At 44.4% G+C, this 24101-nt stretch overlaps 2 protein-coding genes across 9 annotated transcripts in view; one reads left to right on the top strand and one right to left on the bottom strand.

Moving 5' to 3' along the window:
- LOC122577974 (trigger factor-like) overlaps positions 1-24101 on the top strand; it is a 47442-nt gene that overhangs the window by 326 nt on the left and 23015 nt on the right. Inside the window, exon 2 of the mRNA XM_043749749.1 lies at positions 10119-10515. The gene's annotated coding sequence lies outside the window, so the exon portion shown is untranslated. The remainder of the gene's footprint in view (positions 1-10118; positions 10516-24101) is intronic.
- Positions 209-24101, bottom strand: part of LOC122577809 (chondroitin sulfate proteoglycan 4) — a 49756-nt gene continuing 25863 nt past the window's right edge. For all 8 annotated transcript variants that reach the window (XM_043749483.1, XM_043749411.1, XM_043749422.1 and 5 more), the window contains exons 3-12: positions 23061-23224; positions 18043-18274; positions 12073-12289; positions 8861-9455; positions 8426-8680; positions 7248-7445; positions 6577-6778; positions 3751-6468; positions 3262-3668; positions 209-3178 (exon numbers count right to left, since the gene is read on the bottom strand). In XM_043749483.1, coding sequence (XP_043605418.1) covers positions 1202-3178; positions 3262-3668; positions 3751-6468; positions 6577-6778; positions 7248-7445; positions 8426-8680; positions 8861-9455; positions 12073-12289; positions 18043-18274; positions 23061-23224 — 6965 coding nt within the window. In that variant the 3' untranslated portion in view covers positions 209-1201. The remainder of the gene's footprint in view (positions 3179-3261; positions 3669-3750; positions 6469-6576; positions 6779-7247; positions 7446-8425; positions 8681-8860; positions 9456-12072; positions 12290-18042; positions 18275-23060; positions 23225-24101) is intronic.

Raw genomic sequence — 24101 nt, 5'->3', positions numbered from 1 at the left:
GCGACCTCAAGTGATATAATGACAATTAAAAAATTCAACGTTGTACGATGTGGAGTAGTAGAAATCGCGGGAATCGTGTAAAAAGATATGTGCGAAAACTCGAGTGTTCCTGGTTGTACTGCATGCTTTGAATGTGCATATTTTTTTAGAAAAGTCGCGAATATTTTTATATATTCGTCATATGTGTATATAAATCGGAAATACGCAGTCGGTTTTGTAGTCTTTTTCTTTACAAAACTTTTTCAAGTAAATACATATGTATAATGTTTCGCGTCTGATAATACCTCTATGTACTCCCGGTGTTCTCGAGTTAATATTTCCGTGACATTTACCCTCGATATTTTATTGTGGAGTGTATGTAACAGTGACAGTTTTCTTTTTAGTTTTCATAAAGAAACAATAATTTTGTATTGACAAAGACAAGTGTCACCATGAAGCATCGAAGGAGAAGTATCCCGAGTGACGTAGATTTGGCTGAGAGCAGACGAGTTTCGAAAACGATCTCGATTGAATTAAAGAGCATCGTTTTGAACCTGGACATCCAACCGGGGAAAGACAGCGAAATCGACATCGTGCAGGCCTCGTGGAAAAATTCTTACAAGAATCGATAATATCTTAGGCACATTCGATCCATAATAGCGATGATAGTCTTGGGTTCTTTTAGATTTAACGAATTCACCTCACCCGGAATTGCAAGGACTTTTTTGCAGTACTAACAAGATACATCGCAAAACATTTTACGTGCAGACCACGCAAAAAGGTATTCTTTCACTAGGTATTCGATTATATGTATACTTAGCGTTCTTGTTGGAGACTATGATGTAAAAAAAAAAAAAAAAAAAACGAAGAAGTTGATGGAAACTCTGATGCTCGACATATTGTTAACGACAATGTACTTACAATTTTAGTATTTACGGAGTATGAATAACCGTTAACTGATAGTAACGTAATCGAGTACGTGTTCTTACCGAGGCTTCGATTACGCATGAGCGTGTCGGGAAAAGAGTTTCCGTCAAGGTTTTGGTATAAAATCGAGGCTTTCGGTAATACTCCCATCTCGCAGAGTCAATTATTATCTTTAGGCACATTAAGACCATAGTTAATCGACGATTAGTCTCAAGGTTTTGTAACAAAAACAGTCTTCAGGTTTGAGAAAGTGTTACGGCCTGTTTCGCTTTAATCGCGAACAGCCCTCCTTTTGCTAGACCCAATATTGATTTCTTCTTAACAAGGGGTTGTTGGTCCTCTGCGTGGTGGCCGATTGACAAGGTAGATCGGACGTGTCGAAGCTGCTCCATTCGTCCCCATCCGCGACACCGTACGGATATTTCGCTGAAACGTCCACTTCGGATCCTGTGATACTTTCTAATGGACTCAGAGGTATCACCTTGCACTGAGGTAGGGTCGACGTCATCGTCGGTAGAACCGGTAACGGTGTACTGGCTGCAACGCTATTGTGATCGTTGGCGTAACGCTTCACATGAGGTGTCACAGGCATTAAATGATCCGGAGGTCTTGGAAGGGGCATTACACCCACCGCTGGAGTTGGTTCTGGTTTTTCTTCTTCGGCATGTTTGTATTTGTTATGCCTACACCTGATGGTAATGATCACCACTACACCGAGCAAAAATACGCCAAGGAGCATTCCTAGGATTAACAGGTAGTCGTTGCTCATATTGGGTGCGATCGCCATTTCACCTTCGTGACCCACCGGATCCATTGGGCCACCCAGCGTCATATTATAGTCGTCCATATCGAGTTTCACGCGAAACTCGAACTCACCTACGGCTGGTTGAAAGATAGAGGCCGCTAAGATGAACACGAAGCTATCGATTACTCCCTCGTACTCCATCGTTGGGATTTTTCTACAAACCATATAAATCACACCTGACATTACTTCCTGGTGTGAGAATTTCGTCACCTCTTTTTCTCGAGTTCCACGTTTCTCGCCGGAAGACGAAGAACTTCTGATGATTCTCTTTATTTTACCAAATTTCGGCTTTTTCATGATCGTATATATGGGATTACTGCTCGTTAGTTTCGCCAACGGTGTGGCGTCCATATATTGCAACGTTATCCTGGTCTTCTCGCCTGCCAGAGCGATCATAGGGTTCATAATCATCAAGGGTACTATCTTTATTTCAATTCTTATGCGTTTCTGTTCAAATCCGCTCAGTCGTGCGGTTAGTTCGAGACTGTCGTTCGATACGGTCATGTCCGTTTGCATGAACATGACGCTTTTCGACAGCAAGTCTGTTTGCTTAAAGCTAGCCGCCGCACCGTCGCGTACGTACAACACTCCGTACTTTGGAATCGCCGTTACTTCGTAAATGACCAAATCTTGCCTCGCGTTAGTATCGAGCTTTACGTTGCTCTCGGAGATTAAAGCCACGTTCGAGCCTTGTTGCAGGTTCACAGGACCGGGGACGGTAACGTTCAGTTTGATGGGTAAAACGTACACGTTGAACACCGTATACGTTGGATTGAAACGTCCATCCCACACCCTGAAGTAAAAGGAAGCTGCTTGAAGCGGACCATTGTGCTCGTATACCAGTCGATTGGAGTCGACATCGTGCTGAGTGAATTTGTTCACTTGGCGAACTTCCGAGATATTTTCGTTGAATGGTAGAAGCAACAGACGACCATACGTTGGTCTAGATATCACGTCGTATGCGATTTCCTCTGGCGGAGTGTCTGGATCGGTTGTCAACAAGTTCTCCCTAGTTATCGTTTGATTTTGATTTTGCACCACTGTAATGGATGGCGCGTTCGTGATCAATTTGAACGGTTCGTCGTTTACCGGTTCGATTATTACCGGGATGCTGGTGTTGCACAGCAGGATGTGACCAGGGGTCAGGTAAAGAGAAAAATTGATGCGATCTTCCAACGTATCCGAATGATCGTGATAATAAGCGATTTTTCCACCTTCGATTTGTGGCTGGGAGAAAGTGGTGACATTTAAATCTGGAAGAATCATCACATGGCCGTGGCTAGGTTGACTGACCAGTCTCGAGAGCACCACTGGATTCTCGATACCAGCGTGAGTTTGAAGAAACGACACGATTCCGCTGATGTTCATGATGACTTGAGCCGAACCACCTTCTTCCACTCTCACGTTCTTCACGGATACGTATCTGTCTAATCCGCCACTGGAGACTGAAATATCTATTTGAAAGATCTGCAACAGAAAACATATATAACACAGTTGACGACACCTTGTACCTTGCAAACGTTTAACGAATCTTAAGATCGTAATCTCGCCTGATTAGTTAAGGATTCCGCGAAGTGTGCTTCCACGTCGAACGTAAACGAATCATTGGCGGTCAAGTCCATAAATTGTTTAGTATGTTCGTAGAAAACTTTGCTGTTGTTAATGTCTCTTTGCGTGAACCGCTCAACGTTCAACCACGCGCCCTCGCTCGTCTCCATGATAATCTTGCCGAGATGCGGTCCATTTCGCACCGTGTATTTTATTTCTCGCGTTTCATCCGAGCATTTCGTCAACAGTAGTTTGTTCGATAACATTTTTCTGGTCAGCGGAAAAACATTGAGTGCGGCGTTCTGCTCGATAGCCAGTCGAACTGGTTTAGTTGCTATCAGTATCGTATAAGATTCCGTGGTGTGTACTCCGTCGTAAAGCACGAAATTGAACTCAGCGTCGGATCCATCTGGAACATAAAGTCTCTTAAGGAATTCATGTTTACGAATAAATCGCGGGAAATTTCGGACAATAAAAAGCGAAGCGCTTACTCGTATGGGTAAAAATGATTTTTGACTCATCGATCTGTTCCTGTGTGAAATTGTAAAGATCCAGCTCCGGAGAGGATTTTAACGAGATTAATCCGTTCCTAACTCCGCTTATGTTGAACGTTATGTCACGTGCCGTGGTATCGTTATCAACAGCGGCTAATTTATCAGGCGTTAACGCGATCGAACCACCTTGCCAAACTGTTAATTTAGTTCTGTTGACGAGCACAGGCACTTCGTCGTTAACGGGTTGCACCGTGACCCAGACGTCGAAGGGCTCGCTAGTTTTATCACCGGCAACGAGTACCATCTTGAACGAATCTCTGGAAGATTCATCGCCGTTGTGTTTGTATAATATTATTCCTCCGGTTAGGTGTTTCTGCGAGAACTTTTTCACCTGAGAATTCTTGGTTGATTCCAGAATCACGCCGTGTTTCGGTTTTTCTAGAATTCGATAGTCCGTCACTTTGCCGGAATAGTAAGGAGTGAGGATGGAGAAGTTCGTTTCATCGAGAATGGTGCTCTTTCCCTCGATCACGACGACACCCTTCGTTTCGACGTACAGCTTCTCCGGCACGATCACGAAGTTCACGCTTAGATCGCGCAGCCAAGTTATTCCGTTCGTTACATCGATGACAAATTTGTCGTTCGTTTGATTCATCACGGATTGTACGTAGAACACGCGACCTTCGTTTATCATACTTTGGTCGAAAAACTTCACCGCATTTCCGATATAATCTTCTCGCGTCTCGTCGCTGTGCTCGTCGTGAATCTGTAGCTCCAGATACCCGTTCTGTGGCCACTCCTTTAAATAATAAACTATTTCAGAATCCGCTATCTTGGGATGCATAATTTCCAGGCTCTTTTTGCTTAACAAGATACTAGTGGCCTCTTCCACGAACACAGTTTTATTATTCTGCACGATCAACGGTTGCCAATAGCTTTCGGGATAAATCTTAATTAGGAATATTCCCTCTGCCTCTGCTCCCTTCGTCGACACTTTGAACTTAAAACCGTCCTTTGCCAAAGATCCGCCGAGATGTTTGTACAAGACTATACCATAACGCAGATTCTCTTTGTTGAACGAGTTTGTTTCTCTACCGTGTTTCAACAGCACCCCGTGTTTTGGTTTCTCCAACACCGTGTACTTGATATCCTTGTCGGAGGTGTACACGTTCGTTTCAACATCCAACTCGTTGGGTCGGAGGGCAACCGATCGATTAAATTGCACCACGGACCCGTTGCTTTCTCTCAGCCTCACGTAAGGAGGACTGGCTTGAATTTCAAGGACTCCGGCCGTGTAAAAATGCCCATCGGTAACACCAAATTCGAACTTTCCGTGATCATCGCCCTGATGTTTAAATAGTATCTGATTGTCGTCGATGTCTTGCTGACTGAATTCATGTACCTGCGACGTGGGGTTGGTCACCCTGTATATTCCATTCTTCTGGGTATCTCTTCTCGTGTAAATCAGCTCGTTAGGTTTCGTGTCGATGTCCTTGTCTATATACGCGAGATCTTTGCTTGTCAACAATCTTTCGCCCTTCGACACCACGTGAAACACCTTGTGAACCACTCGCTCCGGAGCGTTGTCGTTCTTCATTGTGATTTCAACGCGGAACAAGCCCACGTACATAAAATCCACCGCGTCCGAGGCGATAGCGACGAACTGGAACGAGTCTTCTCTGGTCTCTGAGTCATCGTGCACGTAGTAGACTTTTTGGGATGAAAGTTCCTCGGAAGTAAAATAGAACGTGTTGTTCCGCGAGTGAGACTTGGAGCTGTTCGTGACGGTCAACCAACCGTGATGCGGAACTATCGTCAAGTTGTATATCAGCGACGTAACTCCGTAATCCCTTGGATTCGTTCGCAGTATTCTTAGAGGTACTCTAGAGCCTTCGTCCACCCTCAGAGTTTCCAGACTGTCCAAAGGTTTCACGTTCTTGCTGAGGTAGTGCCTAAACTTCAAGATCGAGTGCAAATCGATGCACTGTGGGGCGCTCACTTTGAAGGCGAATTCATCGAGAATGGTGGAATAGGCTCTCTTGAACAATCGATATTTCAATTTACCGGAGTCGATGTCCTCTTGGGTGAACGTGTCTCCGGTTTCTAGTTTTCGACTCGAAAGGAACAGATTACCGTACCTTGGTCCCGTTGTCACGGTGAACGCGATCTTGTTAAGCGTGGTTGTCAATGGATTCGTTTGGAACTTCAGATTTTGCCCGGTGATCGACACCTCCGCTACGTTGGTGAAGTTAATCGGCACCCTCTTCGTTTCTTTCAATTCCAGATCGATGAATGTGATTCGAAAGTCGTAGGTGTGCTGCGCCGTTACCTCTCTAACGCTCGCTTGAAACTTAAACTCGTCTTGATTCGGGCTGCCCTCGTTGTGAAGATACCGTATCGTGTGTAGCTCGATATCCCTGCTGGTGAAACGGTCGACGTTCATCCAGCTACTCGAGACGTCCTTCAGCTTCTGAATCGTTCCAAATTGTGGCTGCGAGACGATATCGTAACGTATATCGATAGTGTTGTCGTCGGAATTGGTGACGAAAGAGAGATTCGCTGATGTGAGGTACGAGTAAGACCGATGCACCACGACCAGCCCGGTATTCTGCATCAATTTGATTTCCAAGGGATGAGCTGCCACCCTTAAACTCGCCGGCTGGCTGCTTTCTATCCCGTCGCTCACTCGAAGATCCAGCTTCGCGTTTGGTTTCGCTGAAAAACGTAATTCAAGCGTACGTTCGATAAAGCGTAGCTGCGAATAGACGGCAATTAACAGCCACTAATGTTTGTTTGCATAGCGAATATCGATGAAGCTGTTACCGTTTCCGCGGTGTACGTATGCAATTAATCCTTGCATTAATTCAGCCTGGGTAAACGTGTCGATTGGTCGCGACGGGTAAGTCACTCTTTCCACATAGCCAGCATCCGCGTCGGTACGTAAGACCGTGTAAACCAACATGTCTGACGGCGTGTCAGCATCGATCGCCCAAATAAATTCTTTCGTCAAGATTTTCCTCGTGCCCTACGAATTATAAACGGCTGATTATATTCGTTTATCATCGGATTCGATCGGATAAAGAGGCCAATTCGATTCTATCTAATCGAATAAGAAATGGAAACATTAAGATTTGTAGTTGAACCGTTTCATAGATTTCAACGCGGCGAGGGTGGTCGATTTTTATGACGGAGCAAGTTATTCCATTTAGGTAGATCGCAACTCTAAGTGGTTAATTAGGAGCAACGACTGGGGGCGACTTAAATCGATTTCGTTACGACTCGACCGCCATGCTCGCTTAAAGATACGAACACTGCAGGCAGGCCGTAATTTCTTCAATTCGATTAATTGATTTAGTGGGGTCGTGTGAAGCGTTCAGACTGTTTCGCGTCAATTAGGTTCACGTGCTTTCGAGTTCTCGGACGGAGGAGGCTTGTTTCGAGGAAAAAAATCATGCGGCCGTTCGATAGATGAATTATAGGTCTTTGTGTCTTACTTGAGCGAGTCGTAGCACTTTCGCGGTCGATATTTCCAGCAACGGCGGATCATTAACCGGTGTAACGTTGACGTGAAGTGGAAACCTAAGTCGCCCTCGCAGGTAGCCTGGCAACGTGTAACCAGCTCCTGCCACTAATCTCACATCCAGGATCATACTGTCCTCTGTGGTTTCACTGCCATCGTGCATGTATTGTACCTGCCAAGGAGTTGCGTCACACTAATGAGACAATGTAGCCTGTGGTAGACAATGTTCCTAGTACTTATGAATATGCATGTTTCTGATCTAAAGATGCGTAAACACGTGATGATAACGATTTATAGCAACGTCTGTAAACGGTCTTTACGACTCATCGAGCATGGTAATGGCTTTGCAAAAACGGACAAAAAGTCGTCCGTAGATTCGCCATTAACGAGACACTTATCTCACCTTATTTCATGATTTATTCACGATGTACATGCGTCTGCAAGGAGAACTTTTCTTCTTAACGAACCAATAAACTGCCTTAATATCTTGAAACTCGTACCTTCCGCGTGACTCGCCGCTTTTAAAATTAAACTTCCTTAAAGATTCCCTTTACGCTTTCCCGTCGTTGAATCATTGCCGGCGCTAAATCTGCCGTCTGCCCGCGGTTCAAATTAATTAAGGCGGCGGAGGCGAGCTTATGAATCGACGATTAGCATACTGAATCGACGCGCGAATTCTGCCGAATCTGCCCGTTCTCTGTGTAGGCTTTTCGAAAAAAGTTTCGCTTTTTTAAGCTTCGAAGAAAACGTTTAACGGATAAGCGGTTTTGGCTCGACGTTAACCCTCGAAAAAAACCGTTAATAAGTGACGGTGGTGGTGTCTATAAATAGACGTAGTGTCGCTGGATAAATCGGGTGTAAGTAGAAGAAGAACAGACCGAACCGAGAGTTCCGACGACACGAGCCCACTACGCGGCCCCCCACGGTTCTAAAGTTAGTCCTTGTGCCGCGGACTATCTATAGCTCGTGGCCTTATGACAAACTGGAAGAACACGTGATTTTCCACTTTTCTTTGTGTTGCTCGAATATATCGGTTACCTGTTGGATCGTTGCCGTTCGTCGATTCACCCTTCTCACCGATCGTTCCACATTGCGATATTTCACGGATATTGGAAAACCGTTCTACGCGTACTGGTAGCAGAAACACATTACCTTATCTCGATTAACGTCTTGAAGAGTGAAGGAATGCGCGGTTCTGGTCGTTAAAAGATCCAGGGCCAAGGTACCGTACGTGGGCGGGGTTACCAAGTTGAAGATAACACCGTCCTCTTCCATCCCATATTTAGCAATGTCTAGTACCATGGCAATGTTATCGCTCGTCAGCAGCGCGTGTTCCCCTTCGGATAGTACCAAGGGCCTTAGCGAGAGTATCTCCAAATTCACGGGCAAATTTACCCTCGAGTGAACCTACGGAATTTGAAATTGAGGCGTATCACGAAGGTCCTTGCCTCTCTTCTTACCTAATTTCTCCTCGGGTGACAAGTTGCGAGCGAATTGGTGGAAAAATGGAAGGTATGTCGGAAGGAGGTAGAAATTCGATCGCGAAGCAGAAATGTTCTTCGGAAAGAGGAATTTGTAAACGTTTACCTTGTGATCCTCGGCGTAGTTTGCTTTGATGCACAGCGGTTGATCACAGTCGCACTTAAAAGAGCTGACACCTAGTTGCGAGCAAACTGCTTCGGAAATACAGGGATCCGCGTCGATACAGGGATATCCCCAAACGCAGCCAACGACGATACCCTGGCTGATTTTAACGTCCGGCAGACCGAGCTCCTTGTTATCCAGAAACATATTTCGCAGGCAACCATTGTAGCTCACGTCACCGGACTTGAGGCCTTTGCCGAGCGCTCTGGCGCGTTTATTCAGCTCTGTGCCGCCTATGTAGAGGGTGTCGGCCAGATCGAGGTAGCGATTTCCACCGGAGGGTAGAGTGATCGTTTTTTCTTGACGGTCGACCGTGATCCCGATTCCGCTCGGATTGAAGTCAACGGCCACCCGATGCCACTTGCCGTCCGCCACCGGCGTGCCGTGTATCAACTCGGTCGGCCCGTTCCCTTTGTTCATCAGAAGTCGAATTTTACCCTCGAACAACTCGATCCCGAGGTAATCGGCGTACGACGATTGCCCAGTGTTGTAGAGCAGCAGGCCACTCTCAGCGCCGGTCTTCAACTCGAATTCCCATCTACGAAACAATGAAGGGAAAGGGAGGATCGATCGAAGAGGGCGAAATTGTAAAGGAAGTCGTTGGCCGAACGGCACTGTCCAACTTTACTTTACGCGAGTCGAACTCGTCAAACCGCGTTTATCCAACATGCCCGGATACACGAAGCGAGCCACGGTATTTGAGAATAACGTTAAAACTCCGGTAACAACATCGCCGGTTCTATTCACGAGCGAGCTAGAATTTCGTAAATTGACTTGTTCGGATCGCGTCTACCGCCTATGAATGGGGACCCGCTAAACCGTTAAGGGAGCGCCACGCGAAATTTCCACTTTCTTAACTGCTCCGGCGAAATTACCCGATCGTTCGCATCCTTTATCCTACGCGAAGTTTTGCAGGTCCCGCGCGAAATGTGTTTAACGAAATACTTGAAAATCCTCTGCTAGAACTTTATGAATTATTAGCTGGTGGAAATGGGAGCGCGTTCGAACGCTGTATTGATGCGCGATAAGAATAATCGGATGGAAACGAATTAAAAGCGGCGCGATATCATTGCCAGCGAGAGTTAAATGGATCGTGGGATAATCACGCGGCTTACGAGTATCTCGCGGTACTTTTATCAAATTGAAATTTTTTCTCAAATGTTTCCTGTAAAACTGAAAAGCGTTTCTTTTCAATTTTTAGGACTGTCATCTTTTCGGGATTGAACGCAATGTTCGAAATGCGACGATACGTGACAAAAGATGGCGTAAATGCGCGGAAAAACACGGACGAGAGCAACGAAGACACGGAAGCGTGGAATTAATGGTCGTCCTAGATAGTTGGATTCCGTGGTGATTAACGTTTTGTTTACACGTTTCTGGTTGAATTCGGTCAGGAGTGTTTAAGAGGACCGTCTAAACGACACCGAGCGCTTTCATTTCCGCCGGCATGTTTGCAGTGCACGCCGCTCGTTCTGACGCTCCGACAGAATTCATCAGCCGTCGATGTCCAAGGATGTTCCACGTACAATACATAGAGGCGAAGGGAACAGGATTGTTGGCATTGTTTCGACACCGTCGTTACCGTCGATACGCAACAGGTACCGTACCCCCTTTGTCCCCTGTATCAAGCTTCGAATTAAGAATCGTGACGAGCACGTTTTTAATTTGGAGAGACAAAGACTTCCAGGTGTCCGTCCATTCTTTACGTCGCGTGCAATTCGAAGAAGCTGTTTCAGTCCTTCGCGAAATGAATTCTATCCTATCCGAGAATATCGAGCTCGGATATTCCTGTATATTTGTTAGTCGGGGAAGATAATTCGGTTAGTCGTGTTTTAATTATCGCGTGGAAGATTTTCGCGATATTGTCGTTTTAAGGGAATTTCCCTGCATTCCGTACCGCTCTTTTGCATATCGTGCAAAATTCATGCACAATGATACCGATTAAAAGTTAAACGAAAGAACTATTATACGCTACAGATACGATATCTTATATGTGCACATTATGAATTTTTTTCTTTACGAGTACAGTTGCCAGTAGTATTAATTTCGTAAACATTATCTTTCATTTAACCAGAGAGAAAGACAGAGAGAGAGAGAGAGAGAGAGAGAGAGAAGTTTGCCGTTGCGATTCGTGGAACCAATCAAAACTCTTATTCCTGGAACTCTTTGTTATTCCGAAAAATGAGATCAAAGTGAGTACTTCTTAGAGAGCAGGAGGTACGAGGAATCGCGGATATTGTTGTAACTAGTAGCGATGTCTTCGTCGTAACGCGATTGCGGTTTCTGTTTGGAGCATTCCGAAATGCTTCACTAGCGTTCTCGCTGGCCTTTGTCGTTGAAAGTAGTATGGGCATTCGTCAAAGGTTTGCAACAACATTAAGAACATTACCCGACTAGTATCTGCTACGAAAGAAATACAAAGATACGTTCCGTAAAAGATATCTACCTTTGATATCGTCGTGATTTTACGATTATAAAACATCCTGACGAATGTCTTGCAATTTAAATTCGGAGGAAATTAAATTACCTCCGTCGTACCGTGTTGCTAGCTCCTTCTTAGCTTGCTAAATTATTTATCCGATTATTAATGGTTCATCAAGCTCGGCACGATACGCTGGGTAACTTGTACTCGTCGATTAGTTTTGATAAGCACGCAGTCTCTCACAGACTGGCACTAACATTGACTTGGAAATTAGATTTTACATCTACCCTACGGCTTTAAATAGACACGCATCAAATATTATTGTTAGTTTGTATTCATAGCGGTTCATCCGTCTATCGATAATTTCTGAAACCGTTAATAACAGCTGTTTGACGGTTGACGAAGCGTCACGCGCGAGGCTCGTTTGTCTACAATATCGTCCTAGGTCGATTCATTTTCTGTTACAAAATCGGCTACGTGTACGCGTGCGTATCTCGTTGGAAGTGACACTTACGCAGCCCAAATCGTGGCCGCAAATCGTCGCGTTTCAGAAAAGCGCAAGAACGACAAGCGGTTAATAATAGAAATAACGTTTCCATTATGACAAGCCTTGCTCAAACGTTAATTAATTTGACTATCTACGGTAGGCTTAAGGCCATTTTCGAACGAGTTGCACAAGCTGAGTATTTGGATGTAATTCATACGGCGCAAAGGACCGTATTTATCTACGTACTTGGAGCCCGAGCGTGGAATAGGTCTTGGGATCGCTGTGAACGCACCATCCTCCACGAAACTAACTTCCGTGCTTCTTGTAGCGTCGAATTCCGGCGAACAGCTCCACGTAACGGCAGTCGCCTCCGACTGGCCTTTTCTCGACTTGGCATATTCTATTACCCTGGCGCCATTGTAGATTATGTCAGCCATACAGCCTCTCAAGTAATCCGTGTGCCCTGAGAATAGAGGAACATATGAAGGAAAAGATATCGTCGACGTCGACGCGCTGTGGTCAAATTTGAAAAAGGAAACTCGCTGGATTTCGCGTGATCGATTGGTACAACGATCTAAACGATTTCGTTCGTGTTGTTAGCGTCGCGCGACTTTCGGATTCGGCGTTTGCAAATTCCTTTGAACGAACTGCTCGCACGAGCAAATAACGAAACGGGTGGATATTAAATTCGACGGCCAGGCTGATTCTTATAGTCTCGCGGAACGTAGAGAACGCGGTGGCACCCTTTGGCACCGGTTCACGAGGTATTATTCAGTGGCGGAGGTCTTCGTGAAGGAGCGGTGTAATGAAAGCGTCAGTTGCAAACCACGTCGGGGTTGATGGCCAGATAATCTCAGTTTCGTTGGCTGCCAGGGAACCAACTAGGCTATCGAATCCACCTATTCCATTATACGATCGCCAAACATAATTCACGAAAATAATCGCGCTGTAACTCGGTTAATTTATTAGAACGAGCCCGATCTACGTAGCAATTTCAATGAAAGGTAATTCATTTCCTGATAAAGAGAGTTTAGTGTACGATTGAACGAATCCGATTTTGTCCGCGCGTGGTGGTATCGGCCTGAAAGTTGTGTTTACAGTCGAAGCGGTTCCGTGAAAGACGACGGTTATATACCTGCGGTAAGGTAACACGAGACGCACAAGGATGCAAAACCGTACGGGTGTTTACTGACAGGGGTTCGTGATGACATTTTCCGGTGTAGCGGTATATAAACCTCGGCAATAAACCCAGCCGTTCATAGTGCGGTAAATCGTTCATGCCGCAACCGTGCCACAGCTTCCATTCTACGTGATCCTCTCGCGTGCTTCACGATTATATTAATTGGAGAAGTTTCGAGAACGGTTTTTCCTACAGGCGGCTAAAGATACCGCGGATAACCGCAAAATGGACCGAGGTCATTGGAAAATGTCCCGTTCCGAAGGAGAGAGACTGCGCATCGCTCTTGCAGGATTTTAAGGTCAATAAAATAGCCCATTACCTATCGACGACGAGGAACAAGAACCTACAGAATAAATATATACCACTAGCAGCAATTTTTTGAACGGGACCGTTCAAGGGGGGCGGTATGTTCGACATTTTGAGCGACCTTCTTTAGAGAATTCCGAATTACATGTTCTCCCCAAGCTGTAAACCTAATAACTCCGAGGTGAAGTAAAAAGCCCCGGAAAAGGAACAGCCGGAAGGGCACGAGGGACAGACGAAACCCAACGGCTGTTAGGAACAATCAGCAACGTAGGAGGACAGTTTATCATCAGACATCGTACCGTACGGGTGAAATACTTCACTCCCAACAAGATCTTACCATCGCCGTGTTCCTAACATCACACTTTACATTTATACAACAAGTGCAAATACAGTGTTGAATTACTCTAACACTCGATCTATTAAACTTACTCCACCTTGAGCGTTAATTCATTCGAGGTACGCGATATCGACCGATCGGTTTGACCTGACCGATTGCTCTCTAGTAGATAATTTGCAACATATTTAACATCCAAATACGTCGCTCTGCCGCTCAGGTTGGCAAATCTGTCGCACTGTCGCTCAGGCTGGCAAATAAGACAGTGCGCCGCTCTGGCTGACAAGGTAACACCTTGTAACATGGTGACACCTTTCGAAAAAAACAAGGCCTAATGCTAGGCAATTCAGAGTGCAACTGTTCCCTGAAACCAGAGTCTGGGCATAACAGTCCGGGTTACGCGGAACCAGCGGATGCTATCGCACACAAGGCGCCGACAATATCAAAACCACAGCTTCGGAACGATACAGCATCGGATGAAGATTGACTCAATGAAGCAGGATGGCTATATACGCATGCAGACGATCTAACGAGACGACGAAGAGTCCACGGGCCAAGCCAGTACAAGCACCGCGGATCATCACCAAGAAAACGCGATTCAGACGGGTCATCGGGGGGAGCCCAATTACCTACAAACATCTTTCACGTTTGCACGACGGATCTACAAATGGACCTCGCTCGCGTTTGGTGATTTTGTGCACGTGGTCGCGAATGAAACGCGGAATACAGAGATTACAGATACAAGGAGTTCCGCTTTACTCGGCGACTGGTAATTCGTATTTGTATTCATTTAAAGAAAGGGGAGTAGTTTTCGCCGCATCGTCGAAGAAAATAACGACGAGAGAGAGAGAGAGAGAGAGAGAAAGAGAGAGAAAGAGAGAGAGAGGGAGAGAGAGAGAGAGCGATAAAAAATATTCTGCAGTGGGTTTTATATGTATCGCGATATTTCGTCGCTGCGGAGACGGTGATATCGGAATGTTCGCGAATGAAAACGATTCGCCGTATTCGCGGTCGTGAAGCCGAGCGACCATAAAATAAATAATTTCCCCTGTCGCCACATTCAAGACTGTTCAATTTATTTGGACGTAACCGTGATCGAATGTTTCGCGATAGAACATTGACACCGACATCTCGGTATATACTTTTATTGATTTCCCGGTATCGGATGTATGTCTAGTGGGGAGTGTTCTCTATATTTTCGCGTAGCCACGGAAACGTCACTCGATAAACGAAATTCATGCTGAGAATTTTATTTTCAATGCTACCTATATAACGGGGAGACCCGAATGAAAAGTTATTTTAATGTTTAGCTGTTTTATCGTCGTTGGCTTAATCCGCGGATAGTCGACAGAAGGAAGCATCCGAGTCTCGCAGTTAGATTAACAGCCTATACCGTTTTCATGCATATTTCAGCAAGATGGATGGAAAATGAAAAGTCGCCGCGATTCTAACTTTACGCGAACTCTTCTACGGTCTGGTCGCATAGAAGCGACTTCGTAGGATCGTTCCGACCTTTCTTCTTAATATTGCGCACGAACACGAGAACTCTGTGTACGAAAAACGAACGAACGAATAGCCCGAGAGTGGCGCGACGTAGACAGTCTGTTCGCCATTTTCCTCGTTCTTTATTCCTCGACTCGGGGAATTTAGCGGGGTTCGCGGGGTAGCAGGAATTAATAAGAGATCCTGGAGGGGCAGCGGGTACGGTTATGTCGTACCATGGGGTACAAATGAATTGTCATGAATATGTAAATTGAATTTCGAGCTGGTCGTCGAGCGTTGCACGAGATGCTCGAGGGAATAACGGCGGGGAACGAGCGTCACCGGTACACTCTCTGTTTGTACTGATCGTATTCAATTTGGAACGCGTCACCTCGGTCACCTTCCGATGAATTTTTGCTTTTTAACCAACCGCTTTTTATCTCTATCGCTGTCACTGTGCTCTTACGATCCAAGTTATTGCCGTTTTAGCTTGAGGCGAACCATACCGTTCATCCTTGCGCTGTGATTTAACCCGCGGAAATAGCTGCGAGAGATACGCAACAGAGATACCAGAGACAGAGCTCTACCGCGCGGAAGTCTGGTGGAATTCGCGAGGAGCAAAATTCATAAGATATATTTCTCGCTTGGATTGTTTCTCATCGGGTATAATCTTGTCGGAGCTACTTAGATATCATCTGTATGCCTAGATCGGAGTGAAAGGAGTAGATTCTCATTCTCGAAACCGACCTTTCTGTCGGTCAGCTAAACGCACCGTACACATCCAATTTACGATTTCACGATCCCGATTAACGGGTCGGCCATCCCAGTAAGCTTCGATAATTTCATCTTGTCGGGGAAGGAGATCGATGATCGATCCGTCAGCGACTAGAAATTAGGTTTAGAGAGTAGGGCCAGTGTCGTGGTGTCCTACTATCAGAATATTCTCCGTGCTAATCTTGCTCAATGACCGTTGCTGATGGTGCGCACGTCAGTGATGGATGGAGTAAATATCCCCCATGACGTACACTAAATAATATTTCACTAGATCGATGTCGAAAGATACAGACTGGCTATTTGATATATGAGGCGAATCGCTCTTTTAATTGCTTACTCCGTTTCCCTCACGATTGCCTTATCGATTAGCTTTTGTATCGCTGTTTATCGTTAAACACCGAACATCGATCGAGATCGAAATTGAAAGCTTTTGTCAGTGAAATTTTGTTGCTGCTAGCACGAAAAATACTAGAATCCTCTTGAAAAATTTTCGTATCTTTTTGTCCTTCGAATTTAACGACGAATAATAACTATTCCAGGCCACTCAAAGATACTCGAGAGAAAACGAAGAGAAATACGTGAGTCGTGCGTTAATTTTTATAAAAAAAAAGAGGGAAAAAAGCCAGCGATTCTAACGATTGCTTTCGAGTGATTCATCCTGTATTTTTACTTATCTACGTAATCGTCGTTTGTCGTTTTCTCTTCTTCTTTCTGACTGGTACGATATATCAGCTACTTCGCAATTAGTACAACAGTAGAAAAATCAGTTTGTAATCGAAAATTCGTAAGCGGAAATATTTTTCGCGGATTCGATCGTACCACAAGAATTAATAAATAGAAACACTGGGCTGCCGAATCGGGGGGTCCGTTGCTTCTATTGTACGTAGAGCGAGAAAATCTCTGCAACAGAGTAGATATTTTGCCGCAACAAACGCAATACGAATATTTGAACCCAACTGCTTGTTGCCGGGCCGTGATCACGTAACACAAACCTCTAGTCGTCTCTGTATAATCCGTTTGCAGTTGTGAAAATATGAGTTTTTATACGAATAGCGCGTGGAATCGAAGTGGAGCTTGTCAAATCTAGTTCCACTCGACCGCGTCAATGAAATATTTTTCGTCGAGCGTCCTTATATTGTTTTTCTATTCCAATTTCGGCCGTGACGGATTTTATCGTTGGGGTAGTAGTAAAAATTTATCAGTGAAAATCTTGGTTGAAGGTAGCCTCGTAGACGATACTCGTAAATTTTCACTCCGATAGATGTTAAAGGCTGTGCTGGCGATCGTTCAACCGAGCAAAAGGAAACGAAACCGTAGTCCTGTTCGACTTAAAGAAGAAAATGGCTTAAGATATTTGTAACGTAACTGTATCTATTGAAAGTAAAACACACTGAAACTCGAAAGTCATGCGTTCTCCATGCGTGTCTGAGATTCTCTATGAAGAAATTTCGTAGTTGTCCGCACGTGCGTGCACTAACGAATAATTCAGAAATGGACGTAACGACACCTTCGCGTTGTAATGTACACGGCAATCTCGATGCGGAGATTACCGACATTACGATATTTCACGTTAGTCGGAAACGGCTGGGCGAAGACTAACTTCTTTTCTGAAAAAAATTCTCTTAATCATTTTACACTACATATTAGTTTTTTAAGAACTTCGTAAGAACGGTTCTTTTGCAATTCATCAAAAAGTTATTTTTGCAACAGCTCGGGATGCAGCAGCTCTATAGGGACTACGCGTTAAAACTTACAACTTTGAAGATGAATATTTCCATTTTGCTAAGGCTGGGCTCTCTAAAAATTGAATCACGTATATTTATACGTCTGTATACATATATGCAGATAATATGTTAAACAACGTATCGTCAAAATTTCAAAGAAGTGATAAAAAAGTCGCTCTACGTTACAAATATCTTAAACGAGAAACGTTAAACGCTGTGAAGTAATTGCACGGACTATCACGGGTTGGCTCGAGGAAAAAATATTTGTCTTCATGTAACCATGAAACTTCATCAAAATCGATGCGCGGTAGCTGGTGCGGTCCTCGCGTTGGAAACGAGGCGTAAGTTAGTAAGCTAGTGCAGTCACGTGGCGCGACGATTTATCCGAGTGAGTCAAGCTTGCCGGTGCGTCTTACCTAGAAATAGCTCGTTAAAGTCACCCTGTCCCCCGATGAAGACTCCGTAGTGTATATTCAGTTCGAAGAAACGTCCTGGTAGAAGGGACTTGGTCGTGTGTATCACGTCAATCTGTAGCGTGATATTCGCTTCTCGTCTCGTCAGGTTTACCTCGTGCCAGCTCAGATCGTTCAATGTCAATCCACGAGCACTGGCCATCTCGCTTTCGCCTGCGCCTAAATTTATGTGAACCTGTGAAAAAATCGAAAGAAACGATCTTCATAAGTCGTTCGATTAAAGACAGATGGAATTGCACGAACTTCGATGCTCGGCCAAAGTCGAACAACTTTCTTCCAAGGATAATTGCTCCTTGTTGGAAATTTAGATAAGGTGATGCATAGAAGGAGAATTACTCTCTCCATGGAGTATAATTTTGGGTTTATGTATTCCTATTATCTCGGAAGAAACGCGAACTGTGAAAAGATTTAGATTTCTTGCGGTTAGCTCGTGCGAGTAATACTTTTTGAAATTTCTCCGACAAGCTGGGCTGAGAGAAACCCTTGGCGATTCAACGTCCCATTTTTCATCCTACTTTAACAAGAATCACATCCTCGGTTCATGCATGCGTAGTGTAAAAGGATACTCTAGAAACGTATTAAATATTGATCTTCGTCAGATTGCCATCTATTGCTCGTTTATCAGACTCTAGCTCTAACTAGATGGCACGTAATCGGATTTTCTGAAACCTGTGGGCGAGTTTTTGAAAAGCTGCGAAGAACACATACCCGAGAACGTAATTCATAAAGAATAGCAAGGAAGGCAAACAGCTCACCGCATAATCCTTCCCTTATTTAGGAAACTTACTCGCGCCGACTCCTTGACTCCGGCATCTAAGTAAATTAGAATAAAAATTAGCATCTATTTACGTAACACTTGCTTCGCTTAAAATCTGCAAGGAACTGTCCGTCCGGTGAAAAAGGAAAGCGGCCACGATAATCCAGGTACCGGTTAAAAAGAAACGGTTGACATAGTAGTCTAGCTAGTGCATTTTATTAATCCAAAGCTCGACCCTTTTGCACAGGTACCCGGTACGACGCCACAAACGGCCAGGGATTACGCGAAGCTTTTTTTTCCGTTTTGCGGTATCTTGGGTCGACATTATGAGGCTGGTTCGAGTAATGCATTATCGAGTTAGGATGGTACACGACGCGCTTTGCCGAGGCACGACGCGGCAGCCTCTGATAAAGAGTCTTTAATCGCGACCTAAATCGACCGATCGAGACTTATAGCGACGTCTTCGATGTAACTCTCACGATCTCTTCGTCGTTGATTTTGAACAGGGGAACGAACCACCGAGACAGCCGTGGTAGAATCGTACCTTAATGAAAAGTCGATCGTTCGCAGAGGCGGGTCGAAATTACGAGGTTGCGCGATTGGCATCGAAGCCGATCGTAACACCGACGCTTCAGACGGTCTCTTCTCGTTCTGCGATCGATTCCGTAATAAAGGCGTGAGCTTTTGCGAGTTGCAAGTTCAGCCGGTAGTAGCGTGATGTCCGATGACTATGCAGGAACCCATTAATATGTATAAGCGCGAGAGACACGACACTTCGTTGAGTGTAAACGCGAATCTATACGTTTCGAAGGTCGAAGAGACGACCACGTCGGTGCATTATCGATGCAGCACCGGTGATTGGAAAGGGAACAATGACAAATATTCGACTGGTCGATTACAACCAGGAGAAAAAGGATGATATTTTTCTTCTCTCTCTCTCTCTCTCACACACACACACACATTCTGACCACCAGACCGAATTCCGAATTGCGTGCTTCGGTGGACATCGAATTATTTCGACGGACTCTCGATATAAAGCAAACGATGCACGTTTGATTAAATTCACAGAGACTTTTCGTTCAGTTGGTAAATATAAATGCTGTAACGCGCAATAGAATAAATTTTTATGCGAATTTAACGTGCTGCTGAAACAATCGGAAGTAAACGATACTTCTCGTCGATGAGCTCCAATTTCCGAATAATTGAATAACCGTGAAGATGGAAAAGATTTTAAGCGAGTAAAACCACGAAGCGAGAGGCGAGGCAGATCCGACAGCGTACCGAGGCATACAAGGCTGAAACGATTCCATTGCACTTTTTGCTCTCTCGCTTATCCCCCTTCTCATCCTCTTTAACGATCTTCTTAACAAATTTAATTAAGCTCAGACACCACCTACCCGTCTTCTCATGGTTCGACCTGTGGACTTAACCCTTCGCGAAATTAGATTCGCGCGGTTTTCACCTTGGATCCTAGCGCTTCACCGAGAAACGGCATTTTCCTCGTCCTCTAATGCACTTAGACGGTATTTCAACACTCTATCGCGATACTGGATTACCCTAGTCATCGTCTTAAGGTTGTCGCAAAAAGGCTCAGGTTCGACGATTTAAATTTCCTAGAAGACAGCCGACAGTTACGTTCACGCATTAACCATTGCGTAGTAGTATCGAAGAAGTCAGTCGCTCTGTAATTTTCTGTACGTTTCCGAAAGATTTAAGACGAGTCCAGAAGCGAACTGCTTTCACGACGTTCTAGATTTTTAGCTGAATTATAGCAATTCGCATTTCCAGGGTCTCGCTCGGCCAGCTGAATAGGCTGATCGGTCTGCAATTTTCTGGATTTATTAGAGTTCGCGAAGGAACTGGCGCTTTCCTCGTTTTCCTTCCTTGCTGAATTAGATCGAATTAGAGTTTCGTTCGAGAATTTTTCCTCTCGTATTCGTATAATCGCGCGGTATGGTACGATAGCAGTTAAATGTTCGCCGCAGACGTCAAGACTGTTTTATCTGCCCGGTTGCTTATTGTTTGCGTCTCTTCCCTTTATGTAGCTTCTTAATTGAGAGTTACACGTTCGCAATTTCTAACGAAGATTCATCGTCGATGAAACGTGGTTTGTGTTACGATCTCGTTTGCGTCTATCGATTCACGTTTGAACGCGTTTACGTTGGATGAGAGACACGAAACGCGACTTTCGCTAATCGCGTTAACCCAAGTTAATGCCAGAATCGGTCTAAAACGTTCAATCAAGAACGATACGCGTCACCGATTCAAACTTTGCAAATCCCCTCTCGCTAAAGAATATTAATGTCCCTAGTCTGAGGCCAGGTAACAATAACCGCTGACAGACGATTAATAGCCGGCGCTCTGTAAATGTTTCGGGCTTTCGCGTTTGTTTCTACTTATCAAGCGTTTGCATCGTATGAACGCGATCGCTGGATATAATATATTCGAATTAAACGTAACGAGCGTAGCTGGATTAACAACTGGTTCCTATTTATCGTCAGATAGTTGTACGCATTTTGTGGTGATGTTGCTCCTATTCGTCATACTTATAGCGTTTCTTCTCACGGATTCATAATTTGTAACTAGAGCTCGACGACGATTACTATCTAGAGCAAGAGCAAAGTGGTCCATCTGGGCACTGTCGTCCCACGTGCATCGTTGTTCCTCGTAATGCAACCTGGTACGTTCGTTGGAGCCGTTTAATTCCTCAGCAACGAGCATTCGTTTCGGGCCGACGTCGCGGCGTCACCGGCGATCGTTAATAACCGTGCACGTTCATACGAGCACCGAGAGCTCGTGGTTGAAAGTCGCGTCGACGAATCCTTAACGATCGGCACGCTTCAACGTGTTACAGCAAAATCATCCGGAAGCAAACAAGCATAAAAGTTTCCGACAAAACCCGCGACGGCACAAATTATCACGTATAATCGCGACCCGACATAATTGAACGAAACGATCTCGTGTTCCTCCATACTTTCTCGCTAGACCGTGCGACATAGAACGCTGGTTTTTTTTCTTCCTTGCTAAGTTAAAACGTAACGATTCGCGTTAAAAATTTCGGTGCCGATCGCGTTTTAACGACGACCATGGAAGAACAGTTTTCATGATTATTTGCAAATAGAAATTTTCACGGCAATTTACAGAGGATGTTGCTTTGAAATAAATTACAATGTTTTATTTCGTGTGGCGTGCGAATGGAAGTTAAATGCCAGCGTGTCATATTTAATTCAATTAAAAATAGTCGCCTGCTCGCGAGCCGCTATTGTATTTTTGAGACACGCGACGAAAATTGCTTGTCTCGTGAAACGGCGATCGATGAGTTGTAATGTCGTATTGTTTATTTCACCTGGTATAAACCGATCATTCCGATGCAGTAGTTACGCGATGGATTATTAACTACAACAAAATCGTGTCGTAGCAGTATGTATTTTATATCAAAGTTTACGCTGAAACTCATTATTGGCTTGGCGCGTTTCATGCCCGGCTGATTCAGAGAGAACTTAATGCCCTGGAATTGATTTAAACAAAGTCAAAGGAAGGCGTTAACTTTGCTCGAGAGTGAATTTTACGAACGCTTTTTACGTAATGGGAAAGGGAAAGGGAGAGAAAAATAGGCAAAGAGAAGAAAAAAGATGGTTGTTTTCTTCTTTCGCCGATAAATGTTATTCTGCCATGAGATGCATCGATCTGCCCTGTTTCTCCCCCTTTTAACCGTTGCTCGTGCTCCTCACGAGCAACGGCGTACATAAATAAGATGTTTTTACTTGCGGAGTTTTAATGGTTCGAATAAAACGGGGCAACGATGCGACGTTAAAATCACGGTTTTTATCGAAGTTATAAAACCAACCGGTAAAACGTCATCGTTGGACGTGTGCATGAAAATCGTGTTTCACCTTTCGCATTTTTTATCGCGGTCGTGGTGCAGTGTTTTAGCTCTATGCGTTTCCCCTTCTCTTTTTTCATCCCTTTCTCTATGTATCAAAGCAAGCCTAATTTCTTAGCTCGGTTGTAGAAAGATAGAGAGTCAAACAGAAAGAGAGAAAGAGAGAGAGAGAGAGAGAGAGAGAAAGAGGGACAGGAAGAGAGGGACGTAAGTCTGACTGTCGCGTCGGACTGTAGCACGTGCGGTTGGTTAACGACGAGCGACCACGGAGCTCCAAACAGAAAGCCTATTAATAGAAGTAAGCATTGAGGGCAAACGAACCTTCAATCTGCCGGCTTCGAGTTTGATCAGGCAGTAATCCGTCTTGCCAGCGGCCAATAGCAGCATAGCGTCCGCGAGATGAGTTCGAAACCGGAAGCTGATGTCAGTCGCACCCTTAGCTTCTTGTACCGGAAGATGAATGTAGCTCGCACCATAAAATGACACTGTAATAAATTTGAAAAATTTATTGTTCCTTCCGGATGGCAATCGTTCAGCTATCGATGCGTGAAATATGAATGTATAGTATATGTTTGCTCGTTCCTTTGTACTAGGTTACTTCGAAGGTGTATACGTTTTGAACACTCTTATTGGCATACACGTTTCTACTTAAAATAAGCTACAAAATGTAGAGCGTATTTTTACAGACGCACAAACGTACAGTTTAGTTTCTTAAAATCGTTCCTTAAAAGGATAGGATTTAAAAGAGGAAAATAACACGATAAAACGGAAATCGGGTTCGTTGTAAACAGTAGATAGGTAATCTCGTTGTTGCTATGAAAGTTTCGGCTTGAATAAAAAATAAGGTAGATTGAGAGAATCGGATCGTGCGTCGTTAGAAATTAAGGTCGTTTAAATGACATGGGAGTTATCGAGGTCGTTTCATTGGCGGTCAAGGTCATTTCGGATCACGACAATGTACAGCGATCGATCAACAAACCGATAGAATCTGTGAAACAATTCGATACCATTGTTTGCGCATATTTTCCGTTCCCTTAATTTCGTTGGGGATGAGTTCTACGAATCGATGCAAACATTGCAAATAAACGAAAACTTTAGAAATTGTTGATTATTCCTTTTCTGCGTTTCGTAGAGGAACGCACGAGTTGTTTGAACCACGCTTTTCCATTTTATCGATAAAAATGTTCGTTTTGAACGCGTCGCTTTATATCGTAGATGCTTAAACGATTTAATTCCTCGAACAATCAAATTGAATTTGATATTCGATTTTGTCGAACCTCGGTGTGTTTCAACGTTTTAATTTTCGCCTGTTTGTTCCGTACATATCATTCGTATAAAAATTTCATACACATGGAAACGTTA

This window comes from Bombus pyrosoma, linkage group LG1 (genome assembly GCF_014825855.1).
Source record: "Bombus pyrosoma isolate SC7728 linkage group LG1, ASM1482585v1, whole genome shotgun sequence".
NCBI classification, from domain to species: Eukaryota; Metazoa; Arthropoda; class Insecta; order Hymenoptera; family Apidae; genus Bombus; species Bombus pyrosoma.
Note: the sequence above shows the minus strand (reverse complement) of the source record. Positions and strands in the feature narration are given on the sequence as shown.